General features: G+C 32.2%; 1 protein-coding gene across 2 annotated transcripts; it reads left to right on the top strand.

Moving 5' to 3' along the window:
* Positions 1-5230: 5230 nt before the first annotated feature.
* On the top strand, positions 5231-18482 carry LOC111696081 (dual oxidase maturation factor 1). 2 transcript variants are annotated; one of them, XM_023465612.1, is made up of 6 exons: positions 5231-5537; positions 14447-14698; positions 16377-16615; positions 16889-17001; positions 17248-18273; positions 18334-18482. In XM_023465612.1, exons 2-6 carry the CDS (start codon positions 14473-14475, stop codon positions 18374-18376), a joined length of 1647 nt encoding a protein of 548 aa, XP_023321380.1. In that variant the 5' UTR covers positions 5231-5537; positions 14447-14472; the 3' UTR covers positions 18377-18482. The 2 variants fall into 2 exon arrangements, with proteins under 2 accessions (XP_023321380.1, XP_023321379.1); XM_023465611.1 differs by lacking the exon at positions 5231-5537 and adding an exon at positions 11864-11975.
* The last annotated feature ends 201 nt before the right edge of the window (positions 18483-18683 follow it).

Genomic DNA, 18683 nt, shown 5'->3' with positions numbered 1-18683 from the left:
TCAGGATCATGTCAATATCCCATGGTGATCGGTCTGTTGATCTTCCTAGTCTAAATGTTGAACACAATTACCCACACCTTCTTTCCGAGTTAGTGCTAAAACTTTAGATTTCTAAGCTCAAGAAGACGACATTCATAATGAAGGATGAACTTGAATCAGTTCCAACTCTGAGAACATGAATGTTTTTAAATTTAATGTCTGGGATATTGTCCCAATTCTCTTAAAGTAACCTGCTTTGCAGATACGTTTTAAGATCTTACCATAAACCGTCCAAAAATTTACAAAATACTAGATCATATCGTTTCCTGTATACTTACTGGTCATTTATCATTCTAACTAGTCATTTATCATCCTTACTAGTCATTTATCATCCTAACTAGTCATTTATCATATCTTCATTAGTCATTTATCATCCTCACCAATCATTTATTATCCAAGTACAATGTACATATTAATTGAATCAACAAGTTTTCTGTGCTCTGTGTACACTGTATAAGCTTTTATCCTGTACAATACATATTGTTGTACAGAAATTTTGCAAATTAATATATTTTCTTAGATTTATTTAATACGCATTGAATTTACAAAACATTAAAATTTACATTTTTACTTTGAATTTGCAAGATAAAAGGAAAAATAATGTATTACCTACAGTAATAAACAGAAAACTCTAAAATAGGAACTTAATAATACTTATGATATTATTTATATAATATTGTTACATAAAAAATTGTTTATTAGACACTTCTTAGATTACTAATTAAGTGAAATGGGAAATGTTTACACTGCACAGTGCACAGTTGCTGCGTCCTATGTTCATTGGAGTATTTAAAGTCGTCTTCCTATTTCAGAGTTTTTTGTTCTTATTGTAAACATAAATGTGAATTGATTTAAAGCCCTGAAGAAATCTTTCATCTTGGTAAAGTAAAAGATTTCCTAATAAATCGACAGGGTTATTTTTAAAACTCTTCATATAAATTTATCACATCGCAATGCAAATCATCCCTCTGAAAACAATAACTTCCTTTTTTTCTTTCATATTTTCCTTGGCAAAATCAGCTTTAAACAATTCGCGGAATTTTAACATTAATGAAAAACATTTTTGAAGACTTTGAATAGTTTTTATGGTTTAAAAACTCTTTTAAAGTTCATGATGAATCTGTGATATTATCTTTAAGGAATATTTAAGCGGTGTATTAATGTATATTTATAACTATAATATTGTTGAGTGATTGAATATTTGTTAACCGTCCAATCCAGAGCCTTACAAATTATCGAAACCGTCCAAACATTAAACCTCAAGAATTTAGAATCTTATTTGATAAAGAATGAAAGTTTTGAAATCAGAAAAATAAGGAAAATCAAACCATTTGGAACCTCAAATATACATAAAGTTTTGGATAAGATTTGTTCGTATTTTTGTAAATCTTTAATTTGTAAAATTGTCTTGGATTTTAATTTTTCTAAATTTCTGGAGTCAATTTTAACCACGCCCAAAGTCCTCAAAGTGATGACTTGAAAGTTGAAGGGAGTGTTTGCGAAAAATAAAAGTGGATCTGGGAGGAATGATAATTGAATTACAAATAGCACCAAATTGAGTTACACTATTTTTCGTGAAGGAGAGCTAGTACAGAGCCAATTTTCCGCTAGAGAACCCCGGGTTCCATGTGGAGACCAGCTTATATCTGATTCTCTTCACAAAACCATAAAATTAGAAATAAAAGTGTTTTTATTGTATTCGTAATTCAATTATATAGTTCACATACTCAGTCCTCTCCCACCCTTTTCCCAAACATTCAAAGGGACTGCGTAATTTCACTTGAACTTAAGTTTACAGTCCCTTTAAGCGTAAAAACTAAAAAGTAAACCCAGAAAGTTGTAAAACTCCATCTTGAGATTTCAAATCTCGGTTTCTCTGCGAGAGCAGCGACAACCAGAGAATAATTCCAAAACAGATTACACAGATAGAATAAGAAATGTCGTAGTTACATCATGAAGTCCTGTATATATTTTAACCTCGAATACTACATCCTATTTCGACATGGTTTAAAAAAGCCCAGCTATAGAGGTATCTAGGGATGAAACAACCTAGGTTATATATATTGACAAGGTCCATCTACGAGGATGTGTTGCAAAAATGAAATGTCAAAATATTCCCATCTGTGTAATCTGTTATTTTTATGTTTAATTGATTTATTAGTCTTATATTCTGTAATTAAAGGGACAGACCGGCTATGTTAGATAGTTAAACTGAGTATGCAGTGATGTGGAAAAATTCTTTAGGATTCATTTGAGACATATAAAACTTTTCCATGATGTATAATTACTAGGTTTGAGTGCAAAGTCGACGTTCAAAATCATGAATTTGGGTGGGTACGTTTTCAGAATCGGTTTTTTTTTTACAAATTAGATGGTTAGGAACATATTTCTCAAAAGAAATTTGTCAATAAATCAATGCTAGAATCAATTATTTCGTTTTCATCATTATATTGAATTTCTTATTTTTTATGACTTTATTTGCAGATTTCTAAAAATTCAACAAATGTCGTCTTTTCAATAAAAATTATCGAAAATCTGCAGAAAATCTTTGTGAATAATGAGAGGTTATAGAAACTAATAATTGAATAAGATTACTTATTTTCGATGATAAGATTAATTTTTGTTTTTTTTCACCTGTTCCTGAACGACTAGTTAGTTTACTGTAGAATTTGTTTTGCATTTTTTGTCGTCGTTATTTAATAATTAAAAGAAAAACAATTCTGAAAACGTATTCACCCAAAAGTACGATTTTAAACGTCAACTTTGCGCTCAAACTCAGGATTTACAGATCTTTAAAAAGTTTCTCAAATGAATCCTAAAGAATTTGTCCACAACACTGCATACTCAGTTCAACTACCTTACATAGCCGGTCTGTCCCTTTAAGACCAAGATTATTCTCCAAATTTTCTGAGAAAATTTCCGAGAATAGTATATTTCCATTTTATTTTTGTTTTTAATTGTTGAACGGGGAATGCATGTGTTAAATTATTTTAATTCTACAATGTTCAGAAATATATGTAATTTTAAACTAAGTACAAGATTTGTTTTTATAAACTACTCAAATATTAGGTCTTTTAGATTTATCAAATTGTACAATAAACCCAGCAGGAGCATTTAATAAACTAATTAAAAAATCTGTTTATCATGATTGTTAGATAATTTATAGATGTTTTGAAAGCTCTATCTCTAAATCTGACCATGAGAGAAACTGAAATGGACTTTTTGCATATAATTCTTTAGGCACACAGAGCTACATAACCTACAAACCAAGCCAATTTTTGCTTTTGAATTTTTTTTTCTTGAATGTACACGTTAGATCTAGTTCACAATGTGAATTTACCGACATTTGGTACAATTTGATAAATCTAACAAACCTAAGATTTGAGTATTGATATATAAGAAGTTTGGTATTCTAATTAGTAAACAACTATGATGTTGAAAAGTGAGGAAGTTCGAGGGTTCTTATGTAAGCCGTTTCAAAGTTATTGAGAATAAACCAAGGGGAGGGGTGGAGAAAAACACCCCCCCCCCCTCCTAGCCGTGATATGGGTTAAAAAGTCCAAAAACTATGTATAGCTATATTTTTGTTAATTAATTTGTTAACAAGAATCTATAGAATATTTCGATCCCGAGGTTTAAAATAAGATTTGTGCCTTGAGAATATACAGGGTATCCCACGAAACATGACAGTTGTTAAAAAGTTTTGAATGTCTTCTTCCATTTATTATATTGGATATTAAAAGACTTTTTCATGTCATTTCGTTAAAAACATCTTTTTCTCAAATATATTTTACTTTGAAATCAATTTTACAATAATATAATTGGCATACAATAAACTTTATCATTCTTTTTGATATCAAACAACTTAAGTATTATGGAAGAAGACATTTTAAACTATTCACCAACAGTCATGTTTCGTGGGACACCCTGTATGTAGTTTTTTTTTTCAATAATCTATTAAATGATTTGACAAAGCAAGAATAAGAACAGAGAATCATTAATATAAGAAAAACAGTAGATATTCGGTACAATCGTTTCCGGAGACTCATTGTGGATAACCCTGAGTGGAATAGACAGAATAAAGACGACTTATTAGTCCATAAGCTTATATTTAGTATTCATTCACTTTGGTAGATCATCCCGGTAGAGCAATGACGACATTTATTTAAGTAGCACCAAGTTTAGTTTACCAAAATTTGGGTTAACATTACAGTTGTGCGGTTTTCGTTAGTCAATCGATAGATGCAAAAATTCACTCAGCGATCCTTTTTATTTTTTTCTGGTTCAATGGATAATCCATCAAGATGCTATCATGAATCAGGAATTGATCACTGGACCATTAAAAAAATTAAATTCAATTACTTATTGTAAAACATAAACAAGGACAGATATACAGTATTCAGTACATTGTATTTCTGTATTCAGTACATTTTATTTCTATCCAGTACATTGTATTCCTGTTCCTAGTACATTATATTCCTGAATCCAGTATATTGTATTCCTGTACATCCAGTATATTGTATTCCTGTATCCAGTACATTGTATTCCTGTATCCAGTACATTGTATTCCTGTATCCAGTACATTGTATTCCTGTATCCAGTACATTGTATTTTTGCATCCAGTACATTGTATTCCTGTTCCTAGTGCATTATATTCCTGCATCCAGTACATTGTATTCCTGTATCTAGTACATTGTAATCCTGCATCCAGTACTTTGTATTCCTGTATCTAGTACATTGTATTCCTGTATCCATTACATTTTACTCCTGTATTACATTGTATTCCTGTATCCATTAAATTTTACTCCTGTATCCAGTTCATTGTATTCCTGTATCCAGTACATTGTATTCCCGTATCCAGTACATTTTACTCCTGTATATAGTATCTTTCAAATCTTAGATACTGTACAGTGTACATACACTGTACGGGGTACAATGTGTACCCCGTACGGTCACAAAAAGCATAAAACCACACCGTTTTTATATCATATACGCTTCAGTTCTACGCTTCCTACTCGTCCTCTCGTCCTACTCTAATCCTTGGAACAGAAAGAAGAGTTGGGGCGGGCCTGCCAGGATCTCAACCAAGGATATATTTTCCTGCGAACTTTCGCTACAGGAGAACCAGATCCAACCATTCCCGCTCCATCCCATTTCGTAAACTATAACCCGACCCTACACTCACAGTAATATAGTGGAGTAGCAGAGAACTACTAGTTTAAACTGATCTTTTATCATCATGCTTCCTTAAACAAGGAATTAAACTTGTGCTCCGGGTTCAGTGTAGAGTTAGACTAGAGCAGATCAAGGTTAGAGAGAAACATAAGTCCTCTCCCCCAGTGAATGGTTATTTAACGGAATGAGCTGAATCTAATTTATTGTGAATAAAGTTTGAGCTGTGAGCGTATCATATTGTTGATACAGATATCTATCTCTAACGTATCCTTCATGTAGAATGGGTTGAAATCATCAAGTATCTCGCCTTACACACTCAACAGGTATACGATACTGTATCTAGGAAATATAAGGATATAATTACAAATCCGAGTTAGGTCATATCACTGAATATATGTATGTATATGTATAGAGAATATTTGATAAAAGAATAGTTTAAAATGTATTCATCCCTCATCTATATGTGTATCTTTTGTATTTACAATATATGTACACTTATATTATTGATTATGGATTTTTAAATTCATGAATTTTTATTATTTTTTATGATAGATTTATTTAATTAATTTCTTTGCCGCATACATATATGCTGTGAGACCCGTATAACTTTAGAATAGGGAGACGACATTCACGCAATTTCATGAGTATTTTGTCATATAGCAAATAGTGTTGCCAATAGCTTAAAAATCAATTTCATGATTGAAATGGGTGTACAATGTACATGCAGTATACACAGCATAATTGCAGTGTTTTATAACCACGACTTGAGGTTTCAGAGTGTCTTCCTTTTCCACATATTGATGGGCCTCACTGTATAGGAAATAAGATTGTATGAAAGATTTTAGATAACTATTTCTGTACCTGCATCAAGGGTTTAAATAGAATATTTTGAGATCGATGCGTGATTCTTACCTATTGAGGTAGAGAACTCACGAGATAAAAATCCCAATTCAATCTCAAAATGTTCTGACTCAACCCTTGACCAAATATGTTTGTACATGTATTAGGAAGTTTTATATCCGTAATAATATGTTAAAAATATAAGAAAGGAACCAGATTTTAATCCTATAACACGGTTTATCACATATGTACATATTAGAACATTGCTGCTTAAATTCTTTAAGGTTTTTGAGTATTCATTCCGAATTGTTGTGCTGGGGTTTATTATAACATTATATGAGACTATCCGTATTATCAGTTTTAACTCCAAATTGTTATCAAATATATTTGCAATAAAGGATCAACTAACCAATGTATTTAACTCTGTACAAGACACTTCTCTGTATCTGCGTGCCATCTCTAGGTGTAATATTAAACCTAGAGTTGGCACATGACATCACTTAATACCTAACTCTTACTTTTTTGTCAATTTTACAAGAAAAATATCATTGCCTGATGATACAATAAATTCTGAACCTTGCAACCCAATTCTAGAAACTTTTTCCCTTATTCTTTACATCGCAACCAAATTCTTTACATTAAAATTGTCATAAATTCCGATTACACAATTTAACACTTAAACACAAATGTTTTTTATAACTTTTCAACAAATCGCTTTTAAGCCTTTTAATACAATATTCCGCATTGGTAAAATACATTGTAAAAATATTCCAAAATACTTAAAAATATTCCAATCGTCTTCGTTGGACCACATTTAACTTTACTTTTATCAGCTGATCTTATCATTATGCACTTCATGGATTATAAATTCTTTAAACATGAACATTTAAACCAAATCCTTGGTGTGTTCATTTTCAGAAAGTAATGTCATGTCTTCTTTGAGTGTTAGATGTTAAGGTGATGTAATCTTTTTTCTCCCAGAAGGATGTTACAAGCAGATTTTAAATGATCACGACTTTAGAGTTCTTAGTTTTGTAATTCAAGGGTTAAAATTGTTATTTTTCTAATACAAAGATTAGAATTCTTAGTTTTGTAATTCAAGGATTAGAATTCTTAGTTTTGTAATTCAAGGATTAGAATTCTTAGTTTTGTAATTCAAGGATTAGAATTCTTAGTTTTGTAATAGAAGGATTAGAATTCATATGTTTGTAATTCAAGGATTAAAATTCTTAGTTTTGTAATTCAAGGATTATAATAAACAGGATTCAACTAACCGCTTAGCTTTGTCTAAAAATGGCTGAGCTTTAATATTGTTCTCCATCCTTTTTAGTAAACAAAGACTTGGAGGACTTTGCGTCCTTTTAGTGCTATTTAAATATCCTTAACTAATCCCCTTTTTAATTTTATTTCAATTCTTTTTAATATTTAATTCCACATTAATTCGCAGTGATGTCTACAACTATTATTATCCGTATATGAACATTGGACATCTGCATATACGTACATTGTAATGATATTTTCGCAGTATGTACGTGTATTTTGTGTGTGTAGTTTATGTATTTCGTAAATGCATTTTCGTATATATTTTTAATTTATGTATGTACAATTGTAAATGTGTACGCGTGTGTTATGTGGATGTATGCTATCCATTTATTGTGTTTTATTTATTATGTTAGCAATGTATTTACGTAGGCGTATTATGTGTATTTGTACATGCAATGTTTGTATTTATGAGAGAAAGTGTACATGTGTGTATATGTGCAATGTATGATATGTGTACGAGTTTGAAAATATGAAAATATATAAACATGTCCTTGACATTGAATTAAGGACATTGCAATCCCCTCACAAGACCATTATAAAATACTTCATGTCATTCAAACAATAAGGAAATTAATTCACAATAATAAGACCTTAATTGACAAGATTTTAATCTATTAGCTGAAGTGCCCGACGTTGCCTGTAGAATTTAAAAAAGAGAAAAATTCGAATTGTGATAAAAAATTTCGAATTGAAAAAAATTGGAATTAAAAAAGATTGGAATTCTGTAAAAAATATTTATATGAGTGAAGAGAATTATTATATATAGCATTGCCCGTGGAATAAAAAAAACGAATTTTTCAAAAAAATGTTAACCTATGTTACTCCTCGGGTACCCATGGGTTTCCTCAAAAAAATTCTGCCCATTCGGTCCAGCCGTTTGGCCAGCTAGTTGACATATATGAGAGCTTTATTATATAGATTTGCATGTGTTAAATATTGTTTATTTTAAAACCATCTTTCTCAGAACAAAAATGTATATATTTGCACATGGTAAATAATTCACATATTGCGCCTTTAAATGAGCAACATTGAAGTTTTTTCGATCATTTTTGGTTCGAATTATAACTTAAAGGGACTGTACAGGAAAAATGAAAGGGTGTAAAGGATGAAACCTGAGAATCTCAGGCGTTGAATAATACATATAAGAGTTCTATCTGATGTATCTGTGTCGAGAAATTGATATAAAACTGTGTAAAAATATTAGGAAAATTTTGAAAAAAGTATTAGGTTTAAACAGATCATATTCAGCAAATACGCAACCAATTTGGAAACGATTATATCCCACAGGAGTCTGAGAATCTCAGGTTTGCTCCTATCATAATTTTTGAAATTTTTATTTTGAATTTACAATAGACATAATTGAATATTGATAATATTATTTCATTAAGTCCGTATAGTCCGTAGGACCGTATTACGTCACCAGAATTTCAGCCAATGGCAGTGCAGTTAACTGGTCATGTGATTTCCGTCCGTATCATATAGTTAATAACTTTTTTATTAATTAAGCTACATGGCTGTATTTGAGAAGTCCTTGAAAAATGGATGAAATAACATGTGTCACATGTAAATATTTGTCAAAAGGTAAAAATATCTATTTTTGAACAATTTTCAAACATACTTAAAAAAAATTTTAAAACCTCCATTGCATCCTAACCATTAAAGGTAGAGGAATAAGCTTTTCTTGAAAAGTTGGACTTCCCCCCCCCCCATGTATATTATACAAAAATAGCCCAATCGGAATAGGGTTAAGAACTATCCATATACTTCTTGTATTAGAAAGTATAAGTCATGTTTGAAGTGAGGTGTTGGCTTTGTGTTTTAAATTTCTGATTTGTAATTAGACACATTTTCTTTTCTTATACTTGAGCGTAAAATCAAAATATGAGAAGCTACGAGGTTACAAAGTCACCAGTACTTCCATATATATTTAAATTGAGACCTTCTCCTTCTGCCTGGTTTACAGCAATGCGTGTACTCTAAACAGTTCGTAAATGTTTTGGCCAAATTGGTATTTTTATTGAGTTTTGGGGCTAATTAAACCAACCATTACAGGTTTAACAATTCTAGAAAAAGTTATAATATAATAATAGAAAATATGTGGAATATATTTCTGGAATTAGAAACACAACTAAGTAGGGTTTCCAATTTGGTTCAATATATATTAAATATTAAAAACAAAATTAACGGCATTTCATCCCAATTTTGCTTGTAAACTAATTCACCGTGTATCACTGTATTAATGCATACATTGCACGCCAAAGAAAGAAATCTAGCACTTTTTGCTGAGATGTGAATTTTACATTAATATATAGGGTTACCCTCAAAGGATTAGACTTCAGAGACAATTGTGAGACATTTTTCAAGTCTTTTTTCTTATGCTCATGGTTTCCTGCAGCTATAAACTTGTTTCTTGTTTCTTGTGCTCATGGTTTCCTGCAGCTATAAACTTGTTTCTTGTTTCTTGGGCTCATGGTTTCCTACAGCTATAAACTCGTTTCTTGTTTCTTGTGCTCATGGTTTCCTACAGCTATAAACTTTTTTTTTTGCCAAACTATGTAATATGTCAATATAAGGCTGTTTCCATTGCAGAGTTTTAGGTCTTCGTTAAAGGCTTATCCTTTGTGGTTAAACCTGTGCCTATTTTTTATTTCTGGACGGGTTTCGTAAATTTAAACTTTTTGTAAATATATTTTGTTTCAATTTGGAGAAATCTTGTTTTTTTGCATACAAATATGATTCTAACTCTAAAAAGGCAAAAATATGCATTTTTTTAAAGCACTAAATTATTTTTAACAAATTTACTTTTTAAAATTATTTTTCATGAAAGATAAATAAAAATTTGTACAAAAATATTTAAATATTGTATATACACTGATACAGTATTCTAAAAAACCTGTGGGATATCTCGGAGCAAAAATAAAAAAAAAAATTTTTTTTATGACGTGATGGTTTTCCACGTAAATTATAATGAATGAAGGATTTTAAAATGTTCCGTTGTGAAATAGTAAATTACACATTCTGCGCTATTTCTTGTTTTAATAATGGACATAATCCAAGTTAAAGCACCTGCTGTATTTTTTATTGCATCATCCCTTGAACCGGTTTTATCAATCCCAGCCCAGCTAGAGCAAACCAGGCGAATACTTCTCAGTTCCTTTTCAGCGCATGAAAATGTCAGGCACAGTTAGTTCTATCAGCTGAGCGCGCGCGCTTCGAATAGAACGGTCTAGGCCTGGTTTAACCTTGGGTTCTCCGGGTGGGGGTGTTGAACACTGTTCGTGTTGCCAGTCAAACTCTGCCCACCAAACCGTTACAAGCTAGTGTTGCCCTTTAGGAATCCTTTCAATCCGTTCTATTGATCAGAAAATATTATTTTATCTTTTATGTTTTGATATGAGGGGTTTTATGCTTCCTAAATACAATGATATCAGTTTGATTAATGGACGCCTCCGAGTTTTACCAGATCTATGATTTATTAAAAATTCGTCTTCCAGACTAACGAGTCTAATAAATACCGAATATAATTTAATTTTTAAGATTAAAACAAAATTATTTTGATATTCACAAAAGTGCTAAAATTAGCAAATATACAAAACTAAAGAGAGTAAATACTTTCCGTTCATCCTATCAACACAAAATACGAATATTTAAAGAATTTTCATTAAATGTAACATAACAATCTACTTTAGTTTAAACATTCTTTGTTACTGAGAATGAGAAGTTTTTTTTTGTAACTTTAACTTGTATTGGTCACTTTCAGCTCTAAAACCAGATTTGAATAAATCATGCAGATGTTAAATAGTAAGTTTTCGTCGAAGAAAAAGGAATTATATCAATTATGTCTTTTGGTTTAATAGGATTAGAAAACTTGTTTTTTATTTTGGTTTGTTTGTTAGTTCTACTCTACTCAAATTCTAATTTTCTTATCACTATATTTTTTCAATTTTAAGACGTAGAACTTTGATTTATCAAACTATAAGTTCTGATAAAACATAGAGTTAAAGTTTAAAAATTTTAAGTTTGGCACCAAAAGGTTGCAAAGTTATATATATTGAAAACTTTGAGTTTGAGGCGAATGTTCAGCTCCTCGGTTTATTTATTTGGTTCTAAATTTTCCAATGACGAGAAATAAGATTTTCCTTTTGTTTAATTATAGTTTTATCCATTGTGATTTAAACCATGAAATTGGGAAACAAGGCCCGAATATTGAATAGTTGTTTTCTGCCTATATAAAGGTTACTGCACAGTTAGCCATATCGAGAAAATTGGTAGAGCAGAACAAATCCCTGGAAGAAGACTTCGGTTTGGTTGAATCATTGCTTTTTAGTATTTCTCTTTCTTTCAATGTGGTTCAGTCGGTTTGCTTTCTCCAGTAGGATTGCACATACAGCATTCTCCAGTTTCATATTTTTTTTAACCTTTAAAACTGGGTTTGAACAGGGCTTGGCTCCTTAATTGGTCCCGGATTGTTAGGTTTGAATCCTAGGCTGGATATCTTGTGAACCTATAGGTTAAACAAGACCCAGACAAGGAGGGAAAGCATTACATTGCACTGAACCCTAAACTTGGCAGTGATTAACCTGGGTTCAACTATTCAGGTAAACTCTTAACCAGCTTCTCATCAGACAAGACGGACTAGGAGTTAATGATAAAACATGATAAAAGTAAGAATATGAGTAGGAGTAAGAAAAAAGGCAAATTTAATGGGATTGTAAGTGCAATTTCATGTAACCCTCCATGCAAAGATGGCAATTACAACGGTACCCTTTAAAGCTTTGTCTGATCAAGTATGAATTAGATATTTATGTTTTTGTTTCTTTGAAGTATTTATTTTCATTTGCGGTTTCTTTACAAACGTGACCGGCGCATTTCTTGATTATAAGAAACAATGGAAAAATTATCAGAAATAAACTATCTAGAGTCAGAAAAAGGAGTTATCTTCCTCATTTTTGATAATATTAAGGTTTCAAGGGTACCGTACTTTGTAAATCGGGCATTGCCATCTTTAAATAGATGGTCACTTGAAATTACGCTTACAGTCCCTTTAAAGGGAGGGACCGGCAATATATGGTGGTTGAACTGAGTATGCAGTATTGTACGATTCGTTTGAGATATATAAAACGTTTCCACGATGTATAATTTTTGAGTTTGAGCGTAAAGTTGACGTTCAAATCATTAATTTGGGTGGGTACGTTTTCAGAATCGGGTTTTTTTTTCAATTATAAATAACGACGACGAAAAATATAGTAAAAATTTTACGGTAAACTTATTGGGTGTTTAGGAACATATTTCTCAAAATAAATTTGTCAATAAATCTGCAATGCTAGAATCAATTATTTCGTTTTCATCATTATATTGAATTTCTTATTTTCTATGAATTTGTTCGCAGATTTCTACAAATTCTTCGAGTGTCGCCTTTTCGATAAAAATTACAGAAAATCTGCAGAAAATGTTTATTAATAAATGAGAGATTATAGAAACTAATATTTGAATAAGATTACTTTTTTTCGATGATAAGAGTTAATTTTTATTTTCTCAACCTGTTTCCAAACAACTAATTAGCTTACTGTAGAATTTTATTTACATTTTTTGTCGTCGTTATTTAATAATTTTAAAAAAACCGATTCTGGAAACGTACCCTCCCAAATTCATGATTTTGAATGTCGACTTTGCGCTCAAACTCAGTAAATATACGTTGTGGAACCGTTTTATATGTCTCAAATGAATTCTAAAAAATTTGTCCACAATACTACATATTCAGTTCAACCACCATACATTGCCGGTCACTCCCTTTAAGATAAGGAGAAATAGTAGAAGTACGAAAGTAGAGGACGGAAAAGAAGTAGGATAGGAGAGTAGGGAAAAAAGAAATAGAAAAGTTCAATCAAGATGAACTAGCCTATTTTCACAAAAAAGCATGAGACATGTAATACCTGGATAGTTCTAGTTCTCTGAACCTGGGAATCCCTATTTCTAAACCAAGAGAACAGAATTCAATCCTGCTCCATCATTAGAAATCATTGATGCTAGTCATAATTCAGATCCGGTCTAGCAAGATATAAAATCATTATTAACATTTTAGAAAGTAACTAAACACTCGACACAAAATGTCATTTTCAAATCATTATATCTTTGCAACCTAATGTCGCAGACCTTTGATATTTCAAACTATGGATTCAAATAGTTTATGATGGAAATATCCAAGGTTTAAAGTAGGTTGCTAAGATAAAAGGAGAAGAAAATTACATTTTTTGGTGAGTGTTTAGTTTCTTAAATATAATACTTTGCTTAACAGTTCAATTCTATAATAAGTTCAAACCTAAACTTCAATAATATCGTTTGTATTTTTATTCAACACTTATTATTATTGTTCAGCATAACTTTAATATATTTCCAAATTCTAAATGATTAGCACGCAACCCATTGAGCAAATGATAGAATATCATCCCATACATCCGGTTCAGAAAACCTAGCTAGGAGATATCAAACAGTTCTATAGTAGCAGTGTCTGAATATATACATTGTATCAGATTTTATATACAAGATACATGTTAATATATAGAAACCTAGCTAGGAGATATCAAACAGTTCTATAGTAGCAGTATCAGAGTATATACATTGTATCAGATTTTATATACAAGATACATGTTAATATCAGAAACCTAGCTAGGAGATATCAAACAGTTCTATAGTAGCAGTGTCTGAGCATATACATTGTATCAGATTTTATATACAAGATAAATGTTAATATCAGAAACCTAGCTAGGAGATATCAAACAGTTCTATAGTAGCACTGTCTGAGTATATACATTGTATCAGATTTTATATACAAGATACATGTTAATATCAGAAAACCTAGCTAGGAGGTATCAAACAGTTCTATAGTAGCAATGTCTGAGTATATACATTGTATCAGATTTTATATACAAGATAAATGTTAATATATAGAAACCTAGCTAGGAGGTATCAAACAGTTCTATAGTAGCAGTGTCTGAATATATACATTGTATCAGATTTTATATACAAGATAAATGTTAATATATAGAAACCTAGCTAGGATAATGTTTAGAAGTGTGTGAGGCGAGGTATTGAAAGATGATGCGAGGGTGGTTTGATGCATTTCGTGAGAATGGAGGTCCAACCCTCTACTCATACACAAACCGTACTCCTGTCACAGCTGACGTGAGCACCCTCACCCTCTACATCGTGTTCGTCACCTTGTTCCTGGCCTTCCTTATCATCTTCCCTGGAGTAAGAAGGCAGAGGTTCACCACATTCACCAGTGTTGCTCTTTCTCTGTTTGTCGGAACCGCTATACTAGGTTAGTATAGAAATTTTCGTCCCAACTAGTCATTTAGGACGCTTCGCGTCACCTTTCCTGTTAACAATTTTAGCTTTGAACTCTCAAAGTTGGCATTTTAAATCGATCTCGAATTTTCGCAGCCATAAACCTTCCTTGGGGTCATGTGAGTTGCCACAAAAAACTTGGGCCCAATCGGTTCAGACTTTTTTTGGATACAGACAGACAAACTTAAAGTATATGTATATAAATATGTATATGGATATATGTATACGGCTGAACCTATCAGATCCAAGTTAATTGAAGGTTATGCTATTAACTTAACATTTAATGAGCTTATGAATTATGTCGACATTAGGGTATGTATTGTATATCATGGATAGTCTTTTTTCTTTCACTTGAAAAAGTTAAAACTCGGAGGTTTCAGAAATCATATTTGAAATAATATTTGAATGTCTCTTTTGGAGAATTCGTTTTTACTTTTCCATATTAGAATACTTTTAAATATCGGTAAAAGTTAACTCAAAGGAATTGAGTTTTTGCTACAAACATAAATTTTCTAATCCCAAAATCTTAACACTCTGAGTGTGTAAACCTTTGATATTTAACACTACTTGTAAAGATATAAAGAGATTAAAAAATCAGAGTTTGTGGCAAACACTTAATTCCTTTAAACAAAGGATTATTCCCTAAATGTTTACTAAAAAATAATTGATTTAAAAAGCAAAATTGGCATAAAAATGAACACTCGTATTCTGTTTATCCATGTTGTATGTGGATTATGATTAACCAGGTCTAAATATTGTTATTATTCTTTAAATTCGGCCACTGGTTGCACAAATATAAGGATTAGATATTTAGAGTTTGAGGCAAGTGTTTAGTTCCTTTCTCATGATTCATAATATCTCTAATTGAGTCAGATAAATATACTCTCCGTCGTTCTTTAAACCCTTAAAAAAACAAGAAAACTTCCTTTTAGATTTTGATCAAAGAAATATATTTTTTTTCTTGGGGGGGGGGGAGTATTCAACTTCAAGAAGCAATGAAGCTGTTTTGTTCTTATTTTTTTCACTATCAATGATAATCAAATATTTTAGATGAATTGAACATGCAAATACAAAGAACAAATATTTACTGTTGTTGCATTAAATGCTGAGAGAACCCATTGTTTAGTTCCTTCTTGAACCCAAACCTGTTCCTTCAGTTGGTTGCTGACTCTAGAGTAGAGAACCAACATGAACCCTGCTCTCCCCTCTATATTTATCCTTCTCCTAGGGCAGGTTGCAGGACAGAATGAAACCTTCCAGAAGGAGGCAGAACCTCCCCTGAACTGCTCAAACAATGATCGTGCAAGGTGAGATGAATTTTGCTTATTTATTTTCTATTTTTCATATTTTTTAACTTTTGCATTTTTTCCTTAACGTTCTCCATTTTATCTCTCTTAAAGGGACTGTACTTGTAATTATTTTTGGTTCGTTTTTTTCTTTCAGGGTCAAAATTTGTCATAATGTAATAATAGCAATTTTTTATTTAAAATATTTGCATTCCTTTAAGTTTGGCAAATTTTGATCCTGGCAAAAGATATATGCAAGAAACGACCCAAAAACGATGCAAAAATGACTCATGATGCTTTAATAGTTTTGAATTATATGGTCAGCATGGATCAGGTTGAACCAGGTCTAAATATTGTTATGTTTAGTCGGTCAGCATGGATCAGGTTGGCATACAGCAGAATCCCAGATATCCACAGCATACAGAGCATTCTCTAGAGAGAAGATAAACGCTGATATTGGGATTAATATTGGTCTCAACAGTGTTAATGTTACACTCAGAGCTCTTCCCATCCACAACCATTCCAGTAGTATTGATTACAATGAGAGGTTCCATTGGACCGGAGCTAGCCAAATGAAGAAAGAATACAATAAAGCCCTTGTTAAGGTAAAACCATAAGAATTTGAATGAACCGTCATATTAATTAATTTAGTAACTAGCCTGAGGTAGAAACTTTTGTGTGGATATCTGCCTAGACTCAAACACATGAGTTTCACCCTGATTGTAACTTGGATACTATCCAAGTAAACTATCTAGTCAAAAACAATAATACAAACATAAAGATAGTGACTCGTATCTGATTTTAATTTTGTAAGATATCTAAAGATAAAATTCGAAATATATGAATATACCTTATAAATCTTGTTTCTCTTATTTCAGGGACTACCCTTTCCTATTCTAACTGTCGGTGAGTACTTTACTGTAGATGCTGAAGGTTTCTGTTGGGGTCGGAGCTACAGACAGGCTGGATACTATACTTCTATATTTCTCTGGTAATATTTCTTGTCAAAGGAACTGAGTTCTTTGCATCATTGCAACCTAATTTCGTAGACCTTAGATATTTCAAACTATGAATTTTGTTAATTAGATCTAAAGTTTTCACCATCAGCTCGGGAAAATTTAAGTTTGTGGTAAAGAGACTCAATTCCATCATGATATTTTACAAATCTTTTACTATGCAATTGTTAGAGTTAGATCTAACATTTAACATTTAAACTCATGATTCTCATATTTTTAAGGATGGCCTTTGCTTTGTGGTTACTCTCCAACCTTCTCCTTGTTGTGGTTCCTAGATACGGAGCTTATCTGGTCTTTCTCACAGGACTCACCCTGCTCTTTACTAACTTCCTTTACTCCCAACTCCTTCCTTCAACTCCTCTCCAGATCAGGATGGAGCAGACCATTCTCATGTTCTCCTTCGGCTGGAGCTTCTGGTTGGTCATGGTTGCCGGCGTTCTCTGCGTTCTACTCGGTGGAGCTGTTTCATTGATTGATTTGATCTATCCTCACAAGTTTTCCACTATCCTTGAGGTAGATTTTGGAACTCCCTTCGACCGACACACAATCATTGAAGACTCCCATGAGACGAAGAAGAAGAAGAAAGCTGTTCCACGTCTAGAGGAGCCTCCAAGTGCAGGATTAGGAACAAGGTTACTCCGAAGACTGTCTAAGAGAGACCGGGACGGTAGATCAGCTCACCCTGAGGGTTTGGACAACTATGCATTTGAAATGGAAGCACCTAAATCCCCTTGGAGATATCCTCATCTAATGTTCAGAGACTCAAGAAAAAACAACAAATCAGTTTCGTTCAGACAACATGGCAGAAACCATCTTGACCTACCCGGAGGAGGATTTAACGATTTTGGAAAACATCTCCGAAGAACGGACAGTAAGGAAAGCTCCTGCTCCAGTATTAGCTCTGCACTGGCTCCAAACTCCCAGGACTTAAGACCAACCCTCTCCGTCCCTGCCTTCCATGAACATTTCAATAAGTTCCGGAGAACAGATTCCGAGTCAAGTGGATCCAGCTTCGCTAGTCTAGGGATGAGTATCCTATCTAGAGGCGGGAGCAGGAAAGCTGGGAGGAATGAAGAAGGAGCTTGGAGCACGCCTACTCCGGAGAGAGGAATAGAACGGGCAGATAGTGCTCAGAGTATAGCAAGCAATCAAACCCAAGGAAGAAAAGATTCTGCGGAGGCAAAACGAGGAGACGAGGTTGCCATTGTTGTCAGCCATAGAAAGGATTCTATAACTAACGCAGTCAGGTAGCCAGCTTGTTTATTTCTTAAATATTTTGGATTTTATAATTGGAAAAAATATTTTAGGAGAAGTTCTGGAGAGCATATCCGTCCTGAGAACAACTGGTGAAATTCAACCATAATGAAAAGAGATGATATTCGTATAATTTATTCATGTAAATCTCTGTGTAATTTGATAATTATTTAAATAAATCTGAAGTTATGTATAAATGGAATCTACTGTTTTACTAAAAAATTGAATTTTTATATTTTTCAAATTTTATATTTTTTTTATTCTGCTAGATAACAGATTGCGTCCCAAGATTTCTAACCCATCACATCAGCAGTCAGCATTGTCATGACTCATGATGCTTTAATAGTTTTGAATTATAATATTTCCAACCCATTACATCAGCAGTCAGCATTGTCATGACTCA

Source organism: Eurytemora carolleeae, unplaced genomic scaffold (genome assembly GCF_000591075.1).
Source record: "Eurytemora carolleeae unplaced genomic scaffold, Eaff_2.0 scaffold113, whole genome shotgun sequence".
Classification (NCBI taxonomy): Eukaryota; Metazoa; Arthropoda; class Copepoda; order Calanoida; family Temoridae; genus Eurytemora; species Eurytemora carolleeae.
Note: the sequence above shows the minus strand (reverse complement) of the source record. Positions and strands in the feature narration are given on the sequence as shown.